A 26,929-nucleotide genomic window follows, 5' to 3' on the forward strand; every position below is an offset into this window, starting at 1 on the left:
ACAGTCCTGTAAAACAGGTGTTGTTTTTAGTCAGGCAGAGTAACAAAAAGATGGGGATGGGTGTATGGAATAGAATCTATGTCTTAGTTTGCCTCTACTGGAAGGAGGAGCAGACAGCAGCTTTTTCCTAACTTTATATACCCTGAACATAACCTAATGCCTGCTGATGGGGGTTCACAGTAGAGAAGGTAAAGAAATGGCTGTGACGAATAAACACTGAAAGTATTATTTGATGCCCTCACCCATCCCATCTTGAGAATACATTTGAAGAGTTAATATGTAGAAGATAACCACCAAGCAAAAATCAAAATGATAGAGACTAAGGAGGTCTCTGGGGGCAAGGGAACTTAAGTTCCTGAAAACCTTAATTAGACTCTAAATGTAGACGTGTTCAGGAGCAGCCCATCGCACTGCAAGTTCTAAAACCTGCAACGCAACGTTCTGTAGGATCAGGTCTAAGCGGGGCCAGGAGATGGGAAGTGGGCCATGGGGGAACTGGTGTAGAATGTTACAGCACCTAGTTAATCGGCAGCCAGTCCATCACATTAAACATCCAGCCGTCATGTATTACCTTTCAAGTGAAAATGAATAACTCCCATTAAGAGCAAAATGGGTTTGAAGTCGATTCGAGACAGATTAAAGTACTGTTATGAATGTGTGTGTTGGGAGGAGGAGGATCTGTGTGTAATATGCTTGTCCTTGTACTTTTTAAATAATAGATGCCCTACAAACTTACGTAGACCAGGTTACCAAGATACTGGGGTTAAAGGTCACAATATGTGCATTCTGGGAAGAGCATCAACTTCCTGGAATATATTTCCTGCATCTGGCAAATTTTTCTTTTCAAAATTATATTGTGGCCTTATGATTTTAATGAATAAAATTGATTTTCTAAAATTGTTTATTAAAGTAATGACAGCATCTTGGTGTCCACATCAGAACAAATTTCAAACCCAAGCATAAATGGAAATACATGACAGATAACTAGACAGGGTAAAAAAGAAAGCAGTTTAACAGGGAATAAAAATTGGGCTTTCTAATTCAGTGACCTGAATGCTGAGTCACATTATTTTTTCATGAGGGCAGTGGGTATGTATATTTTCTCACTACCACTTTTATGACTTTTTTTTCATACTGCTTTAAGTGAAATTCTGAAAAATGGAGTCCCACATTCAAAACAAATGAAAGAGCAAACACTCAGATATTGACCAGGTTATGGAACAATCAGATCCAACCACACTGTGTTTCAACTGGAGGAGCCTTGCTTATCCTGGATAAACCCTCAGCCTGGCTGTTTTCTTATCAAAGTGTTTGCCTCTACTGGAAGGAGGAGCAGATAGCAGGTTTTTCCTAACTATAAACCTTGAGCCTAACCTAATGCTTACTGATCAGTGTTAACAATAGAGAAGGTAAAGAAATGTTTCCTTTCCATCCTTCAGAGAACTCCTTCCACCAGCACTTCTGTACATGCTGTGTGCTACTCAATCCTCATGGGCCGCTCCTCTTTAATTAGTGTTTGGTTTTTTTGGTGGTATAGGCAAGAGGGGCGTGGAGGCATGGTTTGGGCAAGCTGATAGGAAACTTTCCCTATTCCCACCCACTCTGAATAAACTCTTGGGTCTGGAGCATTGGCTAGGTTTTATCTTGGATTCAGGCCTTGCCTAGTTCCACTCCTCAATTATACTCTTCCCCAAAAGCAAACTGCTGAATCCAAACTTGATTTTTTTGCCCACATATTTGGTGTGCTGATATTCATGTGAACCTTTCTCAAATCACATTTTTCATGTTGCTGGTGCTGTACCATGTTGTGATTCCAAGAGGAGGGACAATAGAGTTGAGAGCACATCTCTTCTTAGATTTCTGAAGCACAGCATGTCTGGTACTGAGGTTGGCAAAGCAACTGGTGAGACTTTCCCACCCACCCTCAGCCCTACTGCCCCCCACAAGCCAGCAGATTGTGTCTAGATTGGGGGAGGTTAGAACAGACTGAATTTAGCTTAATCCAACTCCAGAGCCTTTTATTCCATTTCTTTGCCTTCTTTTCCTAATGTTCAGTTGTTAAAGTAGTGACAGAAATTCATGGGGGAGAAAGAAACACTTGCTTCTTTTCCAACATGCTTGATAAATCAGTCCGGATGTTCATCCTTCTTGAATTGTGGTGTTTTAAGAAAATCCTGTGCTATAAATGAATGTTGATTTTCACCCAACACAAACCCTCTGGGAGCTGGCCTGGTCTGGCTGCTGTATTGCATCTTCTACTTTCTCTTCTAGCATCGTCCAGCCAAGCAGAGAAGGAGCTGACAGATTCTCCTGCAACCTCCAAACGCATCTCCTTCCCAGGTAGCTCAGAGTCTCCCCTCTCTTCGAAGCGACCAAAAACAGCTGAGGAGATCAAACCGGAGCAGGTGAGGCTGGAAGGGACTCTGCTGGTGGGAAGGCGAGGTGTTTTAGACATTGGTAGGGAACAAACTTTTGGGTGGGTGGACTTGGGGGCATACACAGTTGCTCAAAGCAGTGGGTGTGTTCCCCACAGATGTACCAGTGTCCCTACTGCAAGTACAGTAATGCCGACGTCAACCGGCTCCGGGTGCATGCCATGACGCAGCACTCAGTGCAACCCATGCTTCGCTGCCCCCTGTGCCAGGACATGCTCAACAACAAGATCCACCTCCAGCTGCACCTCACCCACCTCCACAGCGTGGCACCTGACTGCGTGGAGAAGCTCATTATGACGGTAAGGCAGCCAGAAGCAGCACCCTATGGTCTTTCTCCAGGGTCAAAGGTGACGCAGTAACATGGGCAAGCTACTGTGTTATTGGACGAGAAAGCCAGTGTAGAGGTGGAAACGTCAGAAAACAGTCCTCATTCTGTGACCTTTGTTGTACTGTCCCTGCCTTAGACTTGGCATGACCATAGCCCAAAGTGCTGAACATGTTTCTCAACCTCCCTTATCATCCTCTCTCCCCTCAGGGGACAGAGGCATGGATTAGCTAACCATTTATATGAAGAAATCATTATTCAAATTCTTTAAACCTTTACTGAGCAGGTCATGGACTAGATTGCTCTTACCTTCATTGTGTCTCACTTCATCCTCATAACAAATTCTGTTTTTCTTTTTGTTTTAAAAGGGAGCCAGGCACACTAGCTCACGCCGCTAATCCCAGTTCTTTGGGAGGTCATGGTGGGGGGATTGCTTGAGGCCAGGATTTTGAGACCAGCCTAGGTAACATAATGAGACCCCCGTCTCTACAAAACATATTTTAAAATTAGCCAGGCATGGTGGTGCATGCACCTGTAATCCTAGCTACTTGGGAGGCTGAGTTGGGAGGATCACTTGAGCCCAAGAGTTTGAGGTTGCAGTGAGCTATGATCAGGTCAGTGCGCTCCAGCCTGGGTAACAGAGGGAGACCCTATCTCTTTAAAAAAAAAGAAAAAAAAATTTTTGGCACATTCCCATCAGCAGATAAGGAAGCTGAGGCTAAAAGATGTGAATTGACTTGATGCCATTTGTAAGGAGCAGAGTTGAGATTTGAACCCGCAATTTCCAACTCTAGGGGTAGCCCTGTAATGGAGGAGTTTTTCAGTGGATACTTTGATTTTCAAAGCAAGAAAATGTTGAGCTGGATTTGCTGATTCGTGAATGTGGGTTTTGCATTTGAACATGATATTGCTACAACTGCAGATTTTGAAAGCATGCCCCTGAGTGACCACTGTAAACATGGCCTAATTAGTGTAAAGATGTAAATCTAACTGTAATATGAAAACTTTTCAAAATAGTGCCGGTGATGGTGATGTCCTACTTTTGACTATGCTGGTGCTGTTATGAAAGTCATTTCCTGGCCAGGCGTGGGGGCTCACACTTGTAATCCCAACACTTTGGGAGGCCGAGGCGGGCGCATCACCTGAGGTCAGGAGTTCGAGACCAGCCTGGCCAACATGGCGAAACCCTGTCTCTACTAAAAATACAAAAATTAGCCAGGCATGGTGGCGAGTGCCTGAAATCCCAGCTACTAAGGAGGCTGAGGCAGGAGAATCACTTGAACCCGGGAGGCAGAGGTTGCGGTGAGCTGACATTGCACCACTGCACTCTAGCCTGGGCGACAGACCGAGACTCCGTCTCAAACAAACAAACAAACAAACAAAAAACACCAAAGCCCTTTCCTGATCATTAGAGGAAAAACCACCAAAGAGAACTATTGACACCTCGTTCTCAGCATTATTTTAGCAGTGGAGTAATAAGTTAATTTGATTGCTGTTTCATGTGAAGATTCCCAGAGGTAGTCTGTTCACAACTGCACATTATAATGTGCAGGTCACAGACATGTCACTTCTAGGCATTTCCTATTTCATTTGGTTCTGCAAAAATTAATGAATAATGTTGTAAGTGATGTTTAGTCGTGAAGAACATATAATTGATGATGCATCAAGAGAACTTTAGCAGCCAATGGGAAGCTCAAAGGTGACCTAGCATGAGTTGCCTTTCAGAGGTCTTTCAAGTATAAATTAACTTTCTGTGAGTATTTTCAAATCAGCTGATAAACACTGTGTAAAGATTCTGTGTAAATGATAACCTCCTTCTGTGGACCGGTGGGTTTCTGTGTTACTGGTTTCCTCAGCTTTCTCATCAGCCTTGGGTAACAGGCCTCATTGTACTTCCCAGTTGATGGACTAGAACCATGGGAGCCTGAAGGAACAGAAAGAGATGTGGGGAGGGAAGCATTGTCAATACTGACCTACATTTTTCTTTTACTTAGGTGATTGTTTTTGCTATTTTAATATAAATCTAGTCTAGGGACTGAGCTATAGTAATCTGCACGACTGGTTTACATTGGACAGTAAAAACTTCATTTATATATCTCTAGGGACTAGAGTATAACTTATATTTCAAATATTCATTGTTTGTCATATTTTCATAACAGCAATAGCAAGGTAAATTTCAAGTGGCAAGTGTGGTGGTCATTGTGAATCTTCATTTACCAACAGAGTCTTCAAGGGCAGGATATTACTTCTGTGTTTGCTTGGGTATCAATCCTTAAGATATTTCTGGAAGTTACCCATTAACTAGCACCTTTGGAAGCAGTGATCCTTAACCTTTATGGAGACTCTCATGAAAGCTATACAACAGCCATACTGGATTATTCTTTGCACACCAGTGTTTGATAACCACTGTTACTGACCCTCCATCAAGTATTTTGCAAATATAAAATTGTGTGTACAATGCCAGGGAACATAAGGATATAACCATGGGATTGGCCAATAAAAACTGTTCTGGAGACACTGCTCCCTAAAGCACTGCTGTGCTTGGTACCTTGTATAGAAACCCCTATGTGCCCAGTCTTTCCATAGCAGACCATGGAAATGTTTTCTAGACATTTCTGAGAAGTATGCAGATTGTGGGAAATGCACTGGTAATAGGGAGTCAATTTGTTAGCAACAAGAGAAAGTTAATGGATTCAGGAATAAAGTTGAAAGTTATGAGAAATGTAATAATGTATTTTACTTTTTACCGAAGGATGTATATGCAAGGATGAGTTTTCTCTTTGCATGGGAAGATGGAGGTATGGCATGGCTGTCAGTATTGAACTGGTCTGTCCAGTCATGGGGATAGTTTGCAATGAGCCAAACTATGCATTTCTATCTCAGTCCTTTTGTTCAGCAGGAAAAACATGAGCAACCAGGGTTGTTAGAGGGAATTTGTGGGCCTACCATAAGGTGAACCCGAGATCCTGTTTGAGGACTGGAATACTGATGATCTTGGGCTCTGCCCTGATGAATCAAAGCAGATGCCAGTGTCTTTCCTCTGAAAAATCTGGTGTAAAGATGGAATTTGCAATTGTTTTAAAACTAAGTGATTATAATGAACCTATGGTTAAAATCATGTCACGGGAGGGTATCTTACTGTCATTTTGTTAGAAAATTGGCCCTGGGAAAGTATTGGTTAGGCTCTCTAACGATGTATCTGTTTGTTCATGGCCAACTGGACCAGGAAACTGAAAACAGCATGATGAAAAATGCCCCTCTAATCAGGGCTCCATTTTCTAAACCATATCGTTAAGGAATGCCAGTTCTACGGTCATTCATCCTCCAGGAGAAGAAAGTTATGTCTGCTTTGTCCCTGAGTGGCTAGGATGAATAGCAGCAAGAGGAGTCAATCTTCTTTCTTTCCAAATGGGTTGACTGAGTTAGTTGCCGTTGGCTGCAGAATAGGAAAAGCTTGCAAAATCTCCCAAACAGATGATTCCTGGCAGACATGGGGTGTGTCCGGGCTATTTACAGCTATAAATTCTGGTAAATATTTTTTGCTGTCTGGGTCCAAAGTCTCAGGATTTAGCTTGAGTTCGGTTCAGTCCCACTAAAAGTAAATTCCACCCTGATAAATGGAAACAGATTACTTTCTACACGTCTTTCCGTTCAGTTGTAAATGGAGTGCGTTTTGAGGAGGCTTCATTTAATAATACCTTATCAGACAGCTTTCAGGAACCTGCAGTGTCTAATATGTCTGTTGCTATGGTAACAGCTGCTTGCTTATGCTCTGCATTTCATATCTATGTCTTCCATGGGCCCCCTTCTTACTGATGAGGGGGCTTGAGAAATACTCTCCACTAGGAACAATTGCAGTGCTGGCCCTCCACTATGGAGACCGCACCCACAGTACTTCATTCTTCTTGGCCTATTGGAAACAGAGCTGCAAAGAGTGTCTCTGCACACGTCATATGAAATCTATAAAGCTTAAGGGAGATGAGACAAGGGCCCCTCCACAACTGGCTGGGCAGCCCGCCCCTAATGTCAGTTTCACATAAGAACTCTCACCTATTTACAAAGAAGCTTGAGATTTCAAATTGGTGAAAGAGATGTAGGAGCTGCTGCTCAGTGCCCTTATTTTCCTATTCTTTCAGGAAAGGAGGGTGGAAGGCATGGGGCCTGTGTTTCTGGCCCCTGGATGAGAATAGGAAAGACCACCTACCATGCATTTCAATACTCTTAAATTATTCTAATTGATCACTATCTTTCTAAGTGACAGGACATACCACTGGGATCCTGAAGCACTGATATGGGGAAATTCTCTTTGTTCTTTCATCATTTAACAAAATATGACCTCACAGTGGAGATGGGATTGGCTCCTGGGCAGCTTAGGAACATATTCTCTAGCCCTTTGTCTTCGCTCCCTTTGGTAGTTCTTAATTATTCTGTATTTTTTTACCTGCACAGATTTCCCTTCCATGCTCCTGGCCCTGTGTTGCCTGCACTTTTCTCTGTATCTCTTTTGAGACCAATAGTTTGTAACCTTGTGATTTTTTTCCATCAGTGTCTGTGACTCTCTATGCCTCATGTGTGCCTGTGTGTCTGTGAGTCTCTGGGACAGGCTGGTCATCTGGGGCTCTAGGGCGGCCACTGGCCTGGGGATGGTCACACCCACCTGGGTACCAGCTCTCTCACCTTGCCTGTATCTTAAGAGGAAGGTAATGAAAATAATCGGGCTTCATTAATTCCAAGCCCTGTGAGATGATAGCCATTTGGAGCCTGTTTGCCAATTAGATAGTCTAAATTAGAAGTGACCTTGGTATACTGCCACTGCTTGCCTCTCAGTCTAATGAAGCTTTTCTCACCAATTCATTCTCCTTCTCAGTTCTCACCTCTCTCTGCGCACATGTGTATAACTCTTCATGTGTTTCCTGTTCTCCCATCTACCTTTTCAATCTTTCTCATCCTCAGTTTAAAAAATCTGGTCCTGAGCTGCATTTGTTTCTAGCCCACATGAATGTTAACACGGCCCTACAGTATTTTCTTTTGAGCTTGATGTATTTAAAAATTGAATGAACCACCATACAGAAGGAGTTTTGGAAAAGAAACAAGAAGGCCAAGGTGGGAGGATGGCTTGAGTCCAGGAGTTCGAGACCAGCCAGGCAAACATGGCAAAGACTGTGTGTCTACCAAAAAAACAAAACACACAAAAAATTGCTGAGAGCGGTGGTGTGCACATGTAGTCCTAGCTACTCAGGAGGCTGAGGCAGAAGAATCACTTAAGCCCAGCAGTTCGAGGCTATAGCGAGCCATTATCATGCTACTGCACTCCAGTCCAGGCGACAAAGTGAGACTATCTCAAAAAAAAAGAAAAAAGAAAAAAAGAAAAGAAAGAAAAGGAAATGGGACAAGGGGAGAAGAAGCTGGGCCTTTTAAACTCCATGGTCCAGTTCTCCCTGGGAGGCAGAGGTTGCAGTGAGCTGACATTACGCCACTGTACTCCAGCCTGGGTGACAGAGCGGGACTCCGTCTCAAACAAACAAACACCACCAAAGCCCTTTCCACATGCAGAAGGCAGTAAAGGGGAGTGGGGAACCCAACTCTGAAACTCTCCTGGCAACAGGCGCCCTGGTTTGTTGGCTGTTAAGTGTACAGACACCAGCTAGTGGGCCCCAGTGGCTGTCTAGGTACAGGAAAGGAAGTGAGCAACTGGCCTCTTGCTGGAACAGCTGGCTTTAGATATACCACTAGCTAGACTGCTCAGCCCTAAAAGCAGCTGGGTTTTAACTTCATGCTTAAATGACCAGCCTCATCCACAAGGATGTAGAGACTGGCTTGGTCTGTGCCAAGGTGGTCTGTGTCTGAGGTCTCTCTTCTTTTTGTCTGAGTTTCTTCATTCTATTCATTTTCAATTAAAAGTAAAGGATTTGAGGCATCCTTGGGAGCCTAGGTATTAGCAAATCTACACTTTCACCTGTAATAGTGGGCTTTTCAGAAACAAGTCCTTAAAGTGAGCAATGCCAAGGTGGTAGGAATAAGGGTCTCAGAGAAACTAGGTTCACCACTTTTGCTAAGAAAATATCTCTTCTGGCCAGGCACAGTGGCTTATGCCTGTAATCCCAGCACTTTGGGAGGCCGATGGGGAAGGATCCCCTGAGGTCAGGAGTTCGAGACCAGCCTGGCCAGTAAGGTGAAACCCCATCTCTACTAAAAGTAAAAAAAAAAAAAACTGGGCGTAGTGGTGCACACCTGTAATCCCAGCTACTCGGGAGGCTGAGGCAGGAGAATCGCTTTAACCTGGGAGGAGACTGTAGATCGCGCCATTGCATTCCATCTTGGGCCACAGAGCGAAACTCCGTCTCAAAAAAAAAAAAAAAATCTCTCTGCTTTCCAGCACACGGAAAGTGTCGGGGGCATCGATCTAACCTGGGCAAGCCTGTCTGCAGGTAGCCTTGAGAGATGAATTGGCATGAGCAGTCCTGTAAGAACTTAGCAAAGGGTGACCTTGGCTGCACAGGATGTTGTATTTGGCCCTTCCACATCTGTGACCTGCAGGGGTTGGCGTAAATGGCAGGATGGTGTTCCTTATCACTCCAGCTTCTACCAAGAAATTATACATTTCAGCAGCCCCTCCCAAATGTCAGAGTGGGAGACTAGTCCCATACCTCAGAACCTGGGCTGTATAAGGTGTGCCCTGGAGGCTTTAGGGTCCACTCACCTCATAGAATCTTGAAAAGCATTAAAACATAATCCGAAATAATAATGAACCAAACTAGGAAGAGCTTGGAACTATGTATTTATGAACCTATGTCGCTTCTCCTAGTAGATCAAGGGCAGTTCACTTGAGTACGTGGACTTCCTTCTGGGGAGCTTGTGATTTCCTGAAATTATCTGGAATATTCTTTCTGTGAAAGTATTTTCCTAGGAGTCTGCAACTTGTATTAGATTTCTAAGGCTTTTGTGACCGCTAAAGGGTTATTTATTCCGCATCATAAGCTTTTTGGAGACAGGGACTTTTGTCTGGCTCTCTGCGTCTCAGAAGCATGCAGCAGCACATGGACCCTGTACAGTGTTTATTTAGTAAATTATGGTCAGTTGAATGAACTGAGAGTCACTCAAGGCTACTCTTTCTCAACTGTGTTATTTTGGAAGTACTTAAGCTTGAACATTTTTAGCATCAATGTGGCATGCTTCTGTTTCTGTTATATATGAAAATTGCTTAAACTGGGAGGTTTTGAGCACTGGAGTAGAACTCCACATTTCTTTTGTTATGCATGAGACCTGTTTGTTAGGAATATGTCAGAGCCACTGTTTGCTTTCAAATTTTCTGCACTCCAGTCAGCTGATGGTTTCTTCCCAAGTTTCCATGAAATGTACAAGTACTCTGGGAGGAAGGTAGTTGAACTGGCTCAGAAGATTTGGGAGGAAAACGTGGTATCTAGAAGATCACCATGGAACTGCCTTTTGCATGGCAGAGGCCAGTCTTGAGAGACCCAGATGTTGTAATGGCTGTAATCAATTGAATTTTCTTAACCAGAAAAACTTTTGTCTCCTTGTTACTTCTCAGGTTTATTAGTGAATAGAGTGGGGAATATAATTTAATGTAGTAAATGTTTATTGATGTATGGATCACTGGAATAATCAATGTGGATGGTACATTCAATGTAGAAAGTGTAGGTGTTTGGGCTGATGTATACTGTCATCTGGCCAAACCTTAGAACTTTTTCTTGTTTGGCTTTTGAGTCCATAGCTGGAAGTATGGACTGGAAGTAGGACTGTGGCCAGAGATGGAGAGATGGAGAGAAGAGGAGAAGGGGAGAAGGAAGAGAGAGAAAGCATGTATATTGTTCTGCAGGAAAATTGGTGGTAGGACCAGTTATTTGAGGGCTTGTGAAGTTTGGCACACTTGGCATGACCCTGGTTATGCTACAACAAGGTTTTGTCTTCTCATAAACCTACATATTTCAGTGTTCCTGGCAAAAGGGAAGTGAGTCACTACCTGTGCTCAGCACAACTGGGATTGATTGATTGATTGATTGGAGACAGAATCTCACTCTGTCGCCCAGGCTGGAGTGCAGTGGTGCAATCTCAGCTCGCTGCAACCTCTGCCTCCCGGGTTCAAGCAATTCTCTTGTCTCAGCCTCTCAAGTAACTGGGACTACAGGCATGTGCCACCACGCCTGGCTAATTTTTGTATGTATAGTAGAGATGGGGTTTCACCATGTTGGTCAGGCTGGTCTTGAACTCCTGACCTCAAGTGATCCACCCGCCTCAGCCTCCCAAAGTGCTGGGATTACAGGCGTGAGCCACTGCATCCGGCCGACAGCTGGGTTATTACTTTCCCATTTTCAGCTATCCATTAGAGACTATGGCTGGGACAGTCTGAATTCATTGCATTTTAGTGGCCAGATATGATTGGAAAACAAAGGGGGTGCCAAGGCAAGTGTTGAAGGAAGTCTGCCTTTGGATATATATATCACCTCAGTGAGCGGAAGGACTCCTCAGTGTGCTCTGTTGACAGGATCATGTTTATGGCTCTTCAAGATGAAACATGAAAGCTTTGGAAGCTGGTAGCAGAGGGAAGAGTGGGGCAAAGGCATGGGAACGTTAGTGTCTGACTGACATGGGGCCCTCCAGTAGCCTGTGTAGCAAGGCCGCTTCCATTCTCAACCTCTGTTCAGACACATGCGCAGACAGACCCCACCTGCATTTCCAGATCCTTAGGATTCTCTTTAGGGATCTTCCTGTTTGCCTCCCGGGAATTTCTTGCCCATCGAAATTTCATGTACCAACCCCCACTTTTTTTCAGGGAGAGTTTGGGTACACTATAGATGAGAAGATGCAGGTGGATAAAAGTAGTTACTTAAACACATATGGGGCAAGACTTACAGGTTTGGAGGCCCAGATTAAGATGCAGAGGAGCATGTGAGGTTGATGATTATATTTCGGGGAGAGTTAATTGATGGAAGGTGAAGGCAGACAAAGAACCGCTGCTTACTGCCTTCTTGAATCCCAATCAGGAATTATGATTAAAGTCGCAGCGAGACAACAGAGGGCTGATGAATTGGTGTCTTTTTTTTTTTTTTCTTTTTTGCCGTCATTCACACTTGATTGACTTCAACCTTTCAAGTGCAAAAGTCTCTCTTTTCCATTATTATTCATAGCCATCTGAGTTTTTCTAATTAAAGTGTATGAAAACAATTACTGATCCGTCGTACTGAGTCTGTTAGAGGGGATGTCTGCCTTACTGTAATGCGTATGAAAAGCCCACAGTTTTCTATAATGATGTGCAGCTGAGGTGTTAGATAATTTTATTCTTTTTTACTCTGTAGGGCTTTTTTTTTTTTTATTTCTCATGATTCATTTTTCATAATTCCTAAAGATCCCAGGAAAGGACTGATCCTGCAGCTACAACCGAGAAAGGAGGTGGGGGGGAGTCTTTTTTCCTTTCCCTTTCTCCCCCTCTTACCCCCAACCTCGTGCTCCCCCTCGGCTGAGGACTGTAAATTAATCGGTGACCTTTCACTTCTCGGATTCCCGCTGGACTCCCCAACCACACTGGTCAGAAATGCCTTCTATTAAAAAGAAAATAGATGGAATGAGTTTGGCAATCTCTACTCCATTCCCAACGGTTCATCAACAGCTAGCCTTAGCCAGCGCCGATGAGCTTTGTGTGAGGTGCAGATGTCTGTGGAGGCAAGAATGCTATGGCACACACATTCACCTGCCATGCACCTGCTCTTCGTAAACACAGCATTTCTCAGAATGCTTCTCCATAGTGCCTGTTGCTTACTTTTTGCACCCGCTGGCACCTGGGTTGCTGAAATGATTCTAATACCCCTAGGTGTGATGAGGAGTTATCTTATGTTGATGGGGCGGCTGTCTGGGTTTCCTCTAGTTGTCAAGCCTATTGCTGATGATTCTAGTGGACATTTCAGTAGCTATTTTGAGCAAGGCTGGGATCTTCACAACCATTAAAAATTAATAGTAATGTATTTAAAATATTTAATTTTGAACAGAAATCTAAGTATTCCAATCTTTGCAACAGATAGTGAAGATGTCTGTGCAGTACGGTTCTGTTTGATGGTTTGGTGGAAAAATAATGTCTCCAACTGGGGCTGGGCACCATGTAGAAAGGTTAGTGGTGACTGTAGTTTCTGGTCCTGTAGCTTCTAGGTCAGTCCATTTCTCTGGCTATCATCAGACGGGAGGCGGTTTCTAATTCATTTGCAATATCATCGCCACCTACCCTTCCCACCCCATATCAGGCAAAGGAATATTGCTTCTTTTTGAATGAAGAACCTTTGATTTTTTCCATTGGATATTGAGGGCTGCTTATCACAATAACATAGGGCAAATGATAACCTGTTTGGACAGGCTTCTGGCCATATGGCAGGGAGACCTAGAGAAATACCTGAGGCTCTGCCCAAAAGTTGCAGCTATTTGGATCCAGGTGATTTCCAGAATTGCTGTATTGAGAACAAATGGCCGTGGTCAAGGTGAGGCTTCCCTGTTGTAGAATGCCGTGCAGGCCACCCACTATGGCTGGGACATTGATCAGAGGTTCCCTCTGATGTTGTATACCTTGGGCAGAGACTCCAGAAGAAATCGTGGCTCAAGTGAGTCACAAAAAAAGGCTTGTTTGTGCTTGATGTCAGCTTGTAAAGGGTTACCAATGTTTCCTGGAAAATCTGCCAGCATGTCTGCGTGTCCTTAGCCTTCCCTTTGTTCTCTTCTTTTCTTCTTACCCTTTCCTTCACTCTTACTCCCCTCCTCCTCTTGCCTGAATACATTTTGAAAACAGTACTACAATGCTCCCTGCTTCAAGATTACAGTGTACTTTACTAGGTATGATTTAATTAGGGCCCTTATTATGTTTTCAGCAGCTTAAGGTGGGCCTTTCAACTTATCTACCTAATTGGTTGCACAAGAAGTTTCACAGCCCATGACAAAACATTGTCAGTGATCAAAGTCAAAATTCTGCATAAAGGAAAAATATTAATAATAAGATTATTCTTCAAGTGTGCACTGCTAATTATGTCCAGAATGTAACCGTAGAAACACTTTTGACTGATGTGAGCTTTGTCTAATAAACATGAATCTTCAGTGAGCTATAAAAAGTGAGACACCTCTAGCTTTACACTAGTGAAAGCTAACTTTGCTTATTAAATACTTTTTAAACATTTCCTGTTTTGTGTTGCTTTCCTCTCCATTTGACTCTCCTTGCTCTTCTCAGGTGACCACCCCCGAGATGGTGATGCCCAGCAGCATGTTCCTCCCAGCAGCTGTTCCAGATCGAGATGGGAATTCCAATTTGGAAGAGGCAGGAAAGCAGCCTGGTCAGTATCATTATTCTTGACCCCAGTAAATTGAAACAAGATGGAATGCCAAAACGTTCATGGAGAAGGGCTTTCGGGAATTCTTTACAATACTCTTAAGGTGAATGTAACTAATCAGGAGATGAGGGGCACTGTCATTAGCTACTTTATACTCTGTCTGGTTCTTGGCATGTATTTGTATATTACTCACGTGGTTTAAAGTGAGAGAAAATCAGTGTGAGAACCAGTGGAAGTCTGGCATAGACACACACGTCCCCTTAAACTATACAATTAGGGAGTGAATAAGCAGAGACTCAGTCAGTAGGCCCCACCGTCGTAAGCCATTAAACACTGTATTTCTGAGGACTTAATTAGTAGGGACTTGTGGGTTGATTTTTAGGTACACTGGATTCTTTCGTTCTCAGTTTTCTGGGATTGGCTTAGGATGAAGCACAGAGGTGCCTTTGGAAAGAACACTGTTGTAGACATGTATGCTGCAATAGTTGGTGCCACATAGTGCTTCCTGGCTAGATGGATGGTTAGACCTCTGTGAGGCTGTCCTACATCTTTCACTTCTAAGGTGGGAAGAGTTGGCCACACTAGCGCCCCGCCTCCTCTCTTTCTTGTGAGTTTTCCATATCAGACAATGGACAAATGACCTGATAAAGGGTCTCGGTATTTATGGGTGTGATGATCTCGTTGTAGGAAAAAAAGTGTATTTTAAATAATTGAACACTTGAATGTTCATTGCTTATTGAATAGAGATGGCAATCAGAAGTCACATTATAATAAGAGATTAAATGCCTACAAATATGTATCCCCAAATTTCTTGTATTACAAATTCCTCACAACTTAGGACAGCATTAATTCACATATTCTACACTTCAGATCTACTGTGCTAAATTCTTATTACATAAAAGATGAACATAAAAGGGAAATCCAGTCTAAGATCAGTAACCTTCAAACCAGTTCTTGAGAAATTGAGGATTCTGAGTCAAGCAATTAAATGCTATTTAAAAGACTGTTAGATCTGTGATATGACATGGGTCTATTATGCATTGAAACTTTTTGTATTTCCTTTTATTCATCTCTGTTCATGTGCACCCTGTTTATAATATGTGCTCTATTGGAGGAACAAAAGAAAGCAGGAGGCGCTCTGCACAGATTTTGCCATTCAGGTTGGGCACTTCCCTCATCATCAGATTCTGTGTTCATGAGGCCTGACTAGGTAGACCGCTCTGGGTGTCATCCTTGAAACAAAGCCTTCTTTATCTTTGGGTTTGATATATATATATATTTTTTTTTTAACAGAAACCTCAGAGGATCTGGGAAAGAACATCTTGCCATCCGCAAGCACAGAGCAAAGCGGAGAGTTGAAACCCTCCCCTGCTGACCCAGGCTCTGTGAGAGAAGACTCAGGCTTCCTCTGCTGGAAGAAGGGGTGCAACCAGGTTTTCAAAACTTCTGCTGCCCTTCAGACGCATTTCAATGAAGTGCATGCCAAGAGGCCTCAGCTGCCGGTGTCAGATCGCCATGTGTACAAGTACCGCTGTAATCAGTGCAGCCTGGCCTTCAAGACCATTGAAAAGTTGCAGCTCCATTCTCAGTACCATGTGATCAGAGCTGCCACCATGTGCTGTCTTTGTCAGCGCAGTTTCCGAACTTTCCAGGCTCTGAAGAAGCACCTCGAGACAAGCCACCTGGAGCTGAGTGAGGCTGACATCCAACAGCTTTATGGTGGCCTTCTGGCCAATGGGGACCTCCTGGCAATGGGAGACCCCACCCTGGCTGAGGACCATACCATAATTGTTGAGGAAGACAAGGAGGAAGAGAGTGACTTGGAAGATAAACAGAGCCCTACGGGCAGTGACTCTGGGTCAGTACAGGAAGACTCGGGCTCAGAGCCAAAGAGAGCTCTGCCTTTCAGAAAAGGTCCCAATTTTACTATGGAAAAATTCCTAGACCCTTCTCGCCCTTACAAGTGTACCGTCTGCAAGGAATCATTCACTCAAAAGAATATCCTGCTAGTACACTACAATTCTGTCTCCCACCTGCATAAGTTAAAGAGAGCCCTTCAAGAATCAGCAACCGGTCAGCCAGAACCCACCAGCAGCCCGGACAACAAACCTTTTAAGTGTAACACTTGTAATGTGGCCTACAGCCAGAGTTCCACTCTGGAGATCCATATGAGGTCTGTGTTACATCAAACCAAGGCCCGGGCAGCCAAGCTGGAGGCTGCAAGTGGCAGCAGCAATGGGACTGGGAATAGCAGCAGTATCTCCTTGAGCTCCTCCACGCCAAGTCCTGTGAGCACCAGTGGCAGTAACACCTTTACCACCTCCAATCCAAGCAGTGCTGGCATTGCTCCAAGCTCCAACTTACTGAGCCAAGTGCCCCCTGAGAGTGTAGGGATGCCACCCCTGGGGAATCCTATCAGTGCCAACATCGCTTCCCCTTCAGAGCCCAAGGAGGCCAATCGGAAGAAACTGGCAGATATGATTGCATCCAGACAGCAGCAGCAGCAACAGCAGCAGCAACAGCAACAACAACAACAAGCACAAACACTGGCCCAGGCCCAGGCTCAAGTTCAAGCTCACCTGCAGCAGGAGCTGCAGCAACAGGCTGCCCTGCTCCAGTCTCAGCTGTTTAACCCCACCCTCCTTCCTCACTTCCCCATGACGACTGAGACCCTGCTGCAACTACAGCAGCAGCAGCACCTCCTCTTCCCTTTCTACATCCCCAGTGCTGAGTTCCAGCTTAACCCCGAGGTGAGCTTGCCAGTGACCAGCGGGGCACTGACGCTGACTGGGACAGGCCCAGGCCTGCTGGAAGATCTGAAGGCTCAGGTTCAGGTCCCACAGCAGAGCCATCAGCAGATCTTGCCGCAGCAGCAGCAGAACCAACTCTCTATAGCCCAGAGTCACTCTGCCCTCCTTCAGCCAAGCCAGCACCCCGAAAAGAAGAACAAATTGGTCATCAAAGAAAAGGAAAAAGAAAGCCAGAGAGAGCGGGACAGTGCCGAGGGGGGAGAGGGCAACACTGGTCTGAAGGAAACACTGCCAGATGCCTTGAAGGCCAAAGAGAAGAAAGAGTTGGCACCAGGGGGTAGTTCTGAGCCTTCCATGCTCCCTCCACGCATTGCTTCAGATGCCAGAGGGAATGCCACCAAGGCCCTGCTGGAGAACTTTGGCTTTGAGTTGGTCATTCAGTATAATGAGAACAAGCAGAAGGTGCAGAAAAAGAATGGGAAGACTGACCAAGGAGAGAACCTGGAAAAGCTCGAGTGTGACTCCTGCGGCAAGTTGTTTTCCAACATCTTGATTTTAAAGAGTCATCAAGAGCACGTTCACCAGAATTACTTTCCCTTCAAACAGCTCGAGAGGTTTGCCAAACAGTACAGAGACCACTATGATAAACTGTACCCACTGAGGCCTCAGACCCCAGAGCCACCACCACCTCCCCCTCCACCCCCTCCACCCCCACTTCCGGCAGCACCGCCTCAGCCGGCGTCCACGCCAGCCATCCCCGCATCAGCCCCGCCCATCACCTCACCTTCGATTGCACCGGCCCAGCCATCAGTGCCGCTCACCCAGCTCTCCATGCCCATGGAGCTGCCCATCTTCTCGCCGCTGATGATGCAGACGATGCCACTGCAGACCTTGCCAGCTCAGCTACCCCCACAGCTGGGACCTGTGGAGCCTCTGCCTGCGGACCTGGCCCAGCTGTACCAGCATCAGCTCAATCCAACTCTGCTCCAGCAGCAGAACAAGAGGCCTCGCACCAGGATCACGGATGATCAGCTCCGAGTCTTGCGGCAATATTTTGACATTAACAACTCCCCCAGTGAAGAGCAAATCAAAGAGATGGCAGACAAGTCTGGGTTGCCCCAGAAAGTGATCAAGCACTGGTTCAGGAACACCCTCTTCAAAGAGAGGCAGCGTAACAAGGACTCCCCTTACAACTTCAGTAATCCTCCTATCACCAGCCTGGAGGAGCTCAAGATTGATTCCCGGCCCCCTTCGCCGGAACCGCCGAAGCAGGAGTACTGGGGAAGCAAGAGGTCTTCAAGAACAAGGTTTACAGACTACCAGCTGAGGGTCTTACAGGACTTCTTTGATGCCAATGCTTACCCAAAGGATGATGAATTTGAGCAACTCTCTAATTTACTGAACCTTCCAACCCGAGTCATAGTGGTGTGGTTTCAGAATGCCCGACAGAAGGCCAGGAAGAATTATGAGAATCAGGGAGAGGGCAAAGATGGAGAGCGGCGTGAGCTTACAAACGATAGATACATTAGAACAAGCAACTTGAACTACCAGTGCAAAAAATGTAGCCTGGTGTTTCAGCGCATCTTTGATCTCATCAAGCACCAGAAGAAGCTGTGTTACAAGGATGAGGATGAAGAGGGACAGGACGACAGCCAAAATGAGGATTCCATGGATGCCATGGAAATCCTGACGCCTACCAGCTCATCCTGCAGTACCCCGATGCCCTCACAGGCTTACAGTGCCCCAGCACCATCAGCCAATAACACAGCTACCTCCGCTTTCTTGCAGCTTACAGCAGAGGCTGAGGAACTGGCCACCTTCAATTCAAAAACAGAGGCAGGCGATGAGAAACCAAAGCTGGCGGAAGCTCCCAGTGCACAGTCAAACCAAACCCAAGAAAAGCAAGGACAACCAAAGCCAGAGCTGCAGCAGCAAGAGCAGCCCGAGCAGAAGACCAACACCCCCCAGCAGAAGCTCCCCCAGTTGGCGTCCCTGCCTTCGTTGCCACAGCCTCCTCCGCAAGCGCCCCCTCCGCAGTGCCCCTTACCCCAGTCGAGCCCCAGTCCTTCCCAGCTCTCCCACCTGCCCCTCAAGCCCCTCCACACATCAACTCCTCAACAGCTGGCAAACCTACCTCCTCAGCTAATCCCGTACCAGTGTGACCAGTGTAAGTTGGCATTTCCATCATTTGAGCACTGGCAGGAGCATCAGCAGCTCCACTTCCTGAGTGCGCAGAACCAGTTCATCCACCCCCAGTTTTTGGATAGGTCCCTGGATATGCCTTTCATGCTCTTTGATCCCAGTAACCCACTCCTGGCCAGCCAGCTGCTCTCTGGGGCCATACCTCAGATTCCAGCAAGCTCAGCCACTTCTCCTTCAACTCCAACCTCCACGATGAACACTCTCAAGAGGAAGCTGGAGGAAAAGGCCAGTGCAAGCCCTGGCGAAAACGACAGTGGGACGGGAGGAGAAGAGCCTCAGAGAGACAAGCGTTTGAGAACCACCATCACACCGGAACAACTAGAAATTCTCTACCAGAAGTATCTACTGGATTCCAATCCGACTCGAAAGATGTTGGATCACATTGCCCACGAGGTGGGCTTGAAGAAACGTGTGGTGCAAGTCTGGTTTCAGAACACCCGAGCTCGGGAAAGGAAAGGACAGTTCCGGGCTGTAGGCCCAGCGCAGGCCCACAGGAGATGCCCTTTTTGCAGAGCGCTCTTCAAAGCCAAGACTGCTCTCGAGGCTCATATCCGGTCCCGTCACTGGCATGAAGCCAAGAGAGCTGGCTACAACCTAACTCTGTCTGCAATGCTCTTAGACTGTGATGGGGGACTCCAGATGAAAGGAGATATTTTTGATGGAACTAGCTTTTCCCACCTACCCCCAAGCAGTAGTGATGGTCAGGGTGTCCCCCTCTCACCTGTGAGTAAAACCATGGAATTGTCGCCCAGAACTCTTCTAAGCCCTTCCTCCATTAAGGTGGAAGGGATTGAAGACTTTGAAAGCCCCTCCATGTCCTCAGTTAATCTAAACTTTGACCAAACTAAGCTGGACAATGATGACTGTTCCTCTGTGAACACAGCAATCACAGATACCACAACTGGAGACGAGGGCAATGCAGATAATGACAGTGCAACGGGAATAGCAACTGAAACCAAATCCTCTTCTGCACCCAACGAAGGGCTGACCAAAGCGGCCATGATGGCAATGTCCGAGTATGAAGATCGGTTGTCATCTGGTCTGGTCAGCCCAGCCCCAAGCTTTTATAGCAAGGAATATGACAATGAAGGTACAGTGGACTACAGTGAAACCTCAAGCCTTGCAGACCCCTGCTCCCCAAGTCCTGGTGCGAGTGGATCTGCAGGCAAATCTGGTGACAGCGGGGATCGGCCTGGGCAGAAACGTTTTCGCACTCAGATGACCAATCTGCAGCTGAAGGTCCTCAAGTCATGCTTTAATGACTACAGGACACCCACTATGCTAGAATGTGAGGTCCTGGGCAATGACATTGGACTGCCAAAGAGAGTCGTTCAGGTCTGGTTCCAGAATGCCCGGGCAAAAGAAAAGAAGTCCAAGTTAAGCATGGCCAAGCATTTTGGTATAAACCAAACGAGTTACGAGGGACCCAAAACAGAGTGCACTTTGTGTGGCATCAAGTACAGCGCTCGGCTGTCTGTACGTGACCATATCTTTTCCCAACAGCATATCTCCAAAGTTAAAGACACCATTGGAAGCCAGTTGGATAAGGAGAAAGAATACTTTGATCCAGCCACCGTACGTCAGTTGATGGCTCAACAAGAGTTGGACCGGATTAAAAAGGCCAATGAGGTCCTTGGACTGGCAGCTCAGCAGCAAGGGATGTTTGACAATGCCCCTCTTCAGGCCCTTAACCTTCCTACAGCGTATCCAGCGCTCCAGGGCATTCCTCCCGTGTTGCTCCCGGGCCTCAACAGCCCCTCCTTGCCAGGCTTTACTCCATCCAACACAGGTGGGTTCTGCTCTAGCAGATTGTTTCAGGGCTAAATAGATGCCCAGTCAGCATTCTGTTCTGTGGATACCACCCAAACCCTCTAAATGCAGGGCAGATGGGAAGTTTCCCTTTCTAGTTCTTTAAAAGCAACAAGACTTCAGTTCATTCCTGTTGATTCTCTCAAGTGCTGGTGTGTCAGGGATGGGATCTCCTGGTTGGAACAGTCTCCTTAGAAACCACTCTTATCCACTCTAATAGGGAAAAACTTGAGGGTCCTGGTATACTAATTTCTGGAATATTTCAAGAAACAAGTTTCCATCATAGATCCTTTCATTCAGTCCTTGTGGAGATGCTGATCCTGTCGAGATATTTGTTGTAAATATAAGACACCTGAGTTAGTCCTAGCTAATTCTGGATTATGCCCTAAGAAAACTGGTCCAAGAGCATTTAAATCAACTCTTTGCTCTCACCTAGGGTCCCTGCCTTCTTGAGAAAGCTACAGTGGCAAAAGAACTGCTATTAGGGCCAGGCGCAGTGGTTCATGCCTATAATCCCAGCACTTTGGGAGGCCGAGGCGGGTAGATCATGAGGTCAGGAGATCGAGACCAGCCTGGCCAACATGGTGAGACCTCCGTCTTGACTAAAAATACAAAAATTAGCTGAGTGTGGTGGTATGCACCTGTAGTCCCAGCTACTTGGGAGGCTGGGGCAGGAGAATCGCTTGAACCCTGGAGGCAGAGGTTGCAGTGGGCCAAGATTGTGCTACTGCATTCCAGCCTGGCAACAGAGCAAGACTCTGTCTCAAAAAAGAAACAAAAAAAGAACTGCTATCAGAAAGAAGCTCTTATGTGGTAGATCCTTAATGTTGGGGTTCTCTTCTAGCCAGAACAGTAGTGGCTGTTTCTAACAAGATGACTGTTCTACTTGAATGCACTGACCAGGAATCTTGTATTGGGCAACATGGTTCTGCTAAAATACTGATGCATGTTTCAGAGGTCCTCAGTCACCTCTTTTTTTTCCTTTTGCCCATTTCCCTTTCCTTGCTCCTGATCATTGAGAATGATAAATACTTGGTTGGCACTCTTATAGTCTCAATAGGGAGTTCTGCAGTTCTTCCTACATACCTCTCGTTTTCCCTTCTCTGTCCTCACATCTTCTCTGGATCCAGCCGTCTTTGCTAAATTGGACCTTCACCTCCAGGGTCCTGTTAGGCTTAGACATAAGTCTGCAAATTTCCCCCACAATGGCCTGAATTGATTGGTTCCTGTTTTCCGAAGAACTCCTCCTAATGCTACCTTGCCTTCAAAATGTGTCCCTGTTCCCAGGGGTTAAAGCAGCTGTAATGCTTCCCACAGCAGTCTTAGTTTCTGGTTGAATTAGTTCCACATTTTACACTTTGGGTGGTGTTTTACCAAACATGAAGCTACTGCATTCCTGGTCCCCATTTCTTACTCAAAGAGAATAAGAAAGCATTAAGACATAGAAGTTGTTGCTTATATGTGTTGACAAGTCATGTCACAGAAAGCCAGCTAGACATAAGCCAGGAAACAAACTATGGAAAACAGCACATCACTTAATTACCCCTGCAGCCCAAAACCCTGGCAGAGGGGCTTGGGAAGGCTTAACACATCATACTAATGTGAAAAAAGGAGAATCAGAATGTATGATTTATTCTGCTTGTTTTACAGATGAGAAATCTGAGGCCCAGAGAGATCGAGACCATTCAACAAGCTAGGGTAGGAGCTAGAGCTCCCACCCAGGCCTCTGGGCTCCCAGTGCTATGTGCTTCTTCCACAACACCCAATATGAGCCAGTGATGATGAGATGCTGACCAGTGCTATGTGCTGCTTCCACAGCACCCAGTATGAGCCAGTGATGATGAGATGCTGAAGGAACCTTCCTCCTTAGCTATCCAGTATTTACAGATGTTTGGGATTGGCAATTTGAAGCAATCTTGTTATTTCCATCTGAAATATGAGGGTTTTGATGGTGAACACTGTACCACGATAGCCAGAAATTAGCAGTCTTCCCCCAGGTCTGGGCTTCAGAGTGCTTTTTCTGGCTGTTGTTTCCTCAGTGTCATGTTATGGAAGTCCTTCCCCAGCTTTCTAGCAGAAGGTGATCCAGATGAAATAAGATTGTTTTGATTTTGCATTTTGGTGTCCTCTGAAGAGATGTACGTACCATCTAGTTTCTTGGATATGGTGAATATAGAGGTGTTCTGAGAGTTGTTGCCTGTGGGATCCTCCTGTCTGTTTCCTCAGCTTTTCATCATCCAGCACACTCTGCATGCCACCCCCATGCTGTCCTTCCCTACTATCTTGCTAGTTTCAACACACCTGAAGCTTGGAGTAGCATCCACAGCAACACCCTCTTGCATTACCTTGGAAATGATGACTCAAACCAGGAGATAGCTATGGGTCAGGGAAGGTATTACAGGAAGTGGTTGGTGGTAGATTAGGGGTGAGTACGATCAAGGATGGGGCTCTAGTCCATGAGGGCCTGGTAACACGGTCAGAGACCTTTGCTATCCATAGGCAGTGGTGTTTGGGGTAGGTTGTGATGTCTTGGGAATTGGTGTCAGTACCTTGGACTGTTCCATTTTCTGACATGGCTTTTCTCCTTTTCCTGTGGTGGTTTCTTAACTGTCTACAGTCCCACTGGCCCTCCTGTGTTATCATTCAAATGGGCAGGAAGAGCAGGTGGTCATTTCTCCAGCAGATTCCAGAATCCTATTCCTAGGTGGTTATACTGTTCAGTAGACTTGTTGAAGCAGATCAGCTGGGCCAAGGCACGGAAGCAATTTTCCCTGAATGGATTGTTCTTATTTCTTCCCAGGCCCTTCCTCCACACTTTCGCATTCATCATCATCTCTCTACCCTCCCAAAGCATCCAGTCAACTGCAGCAACAGAGGTCAGAGAGGGGGAACACATGTAGAGCCTGTTTTGTTTGTTCATGTGGCCGTGCTAGCTTTCTTGCTTTTGTTCTCTTCTCTCTTCTCTTGTCACTCTCCTCCAGATAACTTCTCTGGGGACCTCGTGGCCATACTATTTCTGTGATGAAGGCCTTTGGTGCAAATGGGCCCCAGCTAGAAACAGCTAGCTTTGGGGCCTCTAGACTAATTGCAGTTGGGCAGAGTGAATGGGAGCTGGGAGTGCTTGGCAAAGAAAATGTGAACTAGCAGGTGTGGCACATTGGGCAGGAAGGTGTTGGAAGTTGTTTGGCTGAAAGGGGAAGCATGGGAGCTGACCCAGGACTGAGTCCTCATTAGAATAAAAGGTTGTCCAGCCCTGAGCCTGGTGGGATACTTCTGTTGAAAACGTTGGTTTTGAGAGGATCCTTCAAGCCTTGACATCTCAGACTGTGTGCCAGTGACACTGGTAAAATGTCTTGAGCTTCAGCCCTACCCCTGCCCAGACTGACCGGTGATTTCTGTCTCCATTCCTTTCAGCTTTAACATCTCCTAAGCCGAACTTGATGGGTCTGCCCAGCACAACTGTTCCTTCCCCTGGTCTCCCCACATCTGGATTACCAAATAAACCGTCCTCAGCATCGCTGAGCTCCCCAACCCCAGCACAAGCCACCATGGCGATGGCCCCTCAGCAACCTCCTCAGCAGCAGCCACAGGTGCAGCAGCCTCCCCCGCCGCCAGCAGCCCAGCCGCCACCCACACCACAACTCCCACCACAACAGCAGCAGCAACGCAAGGACAAAGACAGTGAGAAAATAAAGGAGAAGGAAAAGGCACACAAAGGGAAAGGGGAACCCCTGCCTGTCCCCAAGAAGGAGAAAGGAGAAGCCCCCACGGCAGCTGCAGCCACGATCTCAGCCCCGCTGCCCACCATGGAGTATGCGGTGGACCCTGCACAGCTGCAGGCCCTGCAGGCGGCCTTGACTTCCGACCCCACAGCATTGCTCACGAGCCAGTTCCTTCCTTACTTTGTACCAGGCTTTTCTCCTTATTATGCTCCCCAGATCCCTGGCGCCCTGCAGAGCGGGTACCTGCAGCCTATGTATGGCATGGAAGGCCTGTTCCCCTACAGCCCTGCACTGTCGCAGGCCCTGATGGGGCTGTCCCCGGGCTCCCTACTGCAGCAGTACCAGCAATACCAGCAGAGTCTGCAGGAGGCAATTCAACAGCAGCAGCAGCGGCAACTACAGCAGCAGCAGCAGCAAAAAGTGCAGCAGCAGCAGCCCAAAGCAAGCCAAACCCCAGTCCCCTCGGGGGCTGCTTCCCCAGACAAAGACCCTGCCAAAGAATCCCCCAAACCAGAAGAACAGAAAAACGTCCCCCGTGAGGTGTCCCCCCTCCTGCCGAAACCCCCTGAAGAGCCAGAAGCAGAAAGCAAAAGTGCGGACTCCCTCTACGACCCCTTCATTGTTCCAAAGGTGCAGTACAAGTTGGTCTGCCGCAAGTGCCAGGCGGGCTTTGGCGACGAGGAGGCGGCGAGGAGCCACCTGAAGTCCCTCTGCTTCTTCGGCCAGTCTGTGGTGAACCTGCAAGAGATGGTGCTTCACGTCCCCACCGGCGGCGGCGGCAGTGGCGGCGGCGGTGGTGGCGGCGGCGGCGGCGGCTCGTACCACTGCCTGGCGTGCGAGAGCGCGCTCTGTGGGGAGGAAGCTCTGAGTCAACATCTCGAGTCGGCCTTGCACAAACACAGAACAATCACGAGAGCAGCAAGAAACGCCAAAGAGCACCCTAGTTTATTACCTCACTCTGCCTGCTTCCCCGATCCTAGCACCGCATCTACCTCGCAGTCTGCCGCTCACTCAAACGACAGCCCCCCTCCCCCGTCGGCCGCCACCCCCTCCTCCGCTTCCCCCCACGCCTCCAGGAAGTCTTGGCCGCAAGTGGTCTCCCGGGCTTCGGCAGCGAAGCCCCCTTCTTTTCCTCCTCTCTCCTCATCTTCAACGGTTACCTCAAGTTCATGCAGCACCTCAGGGGTTCAGCCCTCGATGCCAACAGACGACTATTCGGAGGAGTCTGACACGGATCTCAGCCAAAAGTCCGACGGACCGGCGAGCCCGGTGGAGGGTCCCAAAGACCCCAGCTGCCCCAAGGACAGTGGTCTGACCAGTGTAGGAACGGACACCTTCAGATTGTAAGCTTTGAAGATGAACAATACAAACAAATGAATTTAAATACAAAAATTAATAACAAACCAATTTCAGAAATAGACTAACTGCAATTCCAAAGCTTCTAACCAAAAAAAAAAAAAAAAAAAAAAAAAAAAGAAAAAGCGTGGGTTGTTTTCCCATATACCTATCTATGCCGGTGATTTTACATTCTTGTCTTTTTTTTCTTTTAATATTAAAAAAAAAAAAAAAAAAAAAAAAAAGCCCTAACTTGTTACATTGTGTCCTTTTGAAGGTACTATTGGTCTGGGAAACAGAAGTCCGCAGGGCCTCCCTAATGTCTTTGGAGCTTAAACCCCTTGTATATTTGCCCCTTTTCAATAAACGCCCCACGCTGATAGCACAGAGGAGCCCGGCATGCACTGTATGGGAAAGCAGTCCACCTTGTTACAGTTTTAAATTTCTTGCTATCTTAGCATTCAGATACCAATGGCTTGCTAAAAGAAAAAAAGAAATGTAATGTCTTTTTATTCTCAGGTCAATCGCTCACACTTTGTTCTGTTTTCAGAATCATTTTTTTATATATTAATATTTTTTTCAGTTTTTTTTTGTTCCAGAAAAGATTTTTTGTTTTGTTAATTTAAAAACGGGCAGAAAGTATTCAAGAAAAACAATGTGAACTGCTTTAGCTTTCTGGGGATTTTTAAGGATAGCTTTTCTGCTGAAGCCAATTTCAAGGGGAAAAGTTAAGCACTCCCACTTTCAGAAAAAAAAAAAAAAATAACCCCCACACACAAAGAGTGTTGAGGACTTGTAGCTTAAAAAAATAAGTTTTAAAAACTGACTTTCTGTATTTATGATAGATATGACCATTTTTGGTGTTGAGTAGATTGTTGCATTGGAAATGAACTGAAGCAGTATGGTAGATTTAAAAGGAAAAAAATAACCTTTTGTGTACATTTAGCTTTTTGTATGGTCCAGCTGACAGCTCCTCATTTGATGTTGTCTTGTTCATTCCTAGCAGATAGATTGCAATCCGTTGATTCGCCTA

General features: G+C 46.2%; 1 protein-coding gene across 1 annotated transcript in view; it reads left to right on the forward strand.

Annotated features, from left to right (window-relative positions):
- The window catches only part of ZFHX3 (zinc finger homeobox 3), a 171,827-nt gene extending 145,813 nt beyond the window's left edge, over positions 1-26,014 (forward strand). The window contains exons 5-9 of the mRNA XM_023210312.2: positions 2,272-2,405; positions 2,534-2,734; positions 13,979-14,081; positions 15,372-20,819; positions 24,254-26,014. Of these exons, the coding sequence (XP_023066080.1) occupies positions 2,272-2,405; positions 2,534-2,734; positions 13,979-14,081; positions 15,372-20,819; positions 24,254-25,908 (7,541 nt within the window). The 3' untranslated portion in view covers positions 25,909-26,014. The remainder of the gene's footprint in view (positions 1-2,271; positions 2,406-2,533; positions 2,735-13,978; positions 14,082-15,371; positions 20,820-24,253) is intronic.
- The last annotated feature ends 915 nt before the right edge of the window (positions 26,015-26,929 follow it).

The sequence above is a fragment of the Piliocolobus tephrosceles genome, chromosome 17 (genome assembly GCF_002776525.5).
Source record: "Piliocolobus tephrosceles isolate RC106 chromosome 17, ASM277652v3, whole genome shotgun sequence".
NCBI lineage: Eukaryota > Metazoa > Chordata > Mammalia > Primates > Cercopithecidae > Piliocolobus > Piliocolobus tephrosceles.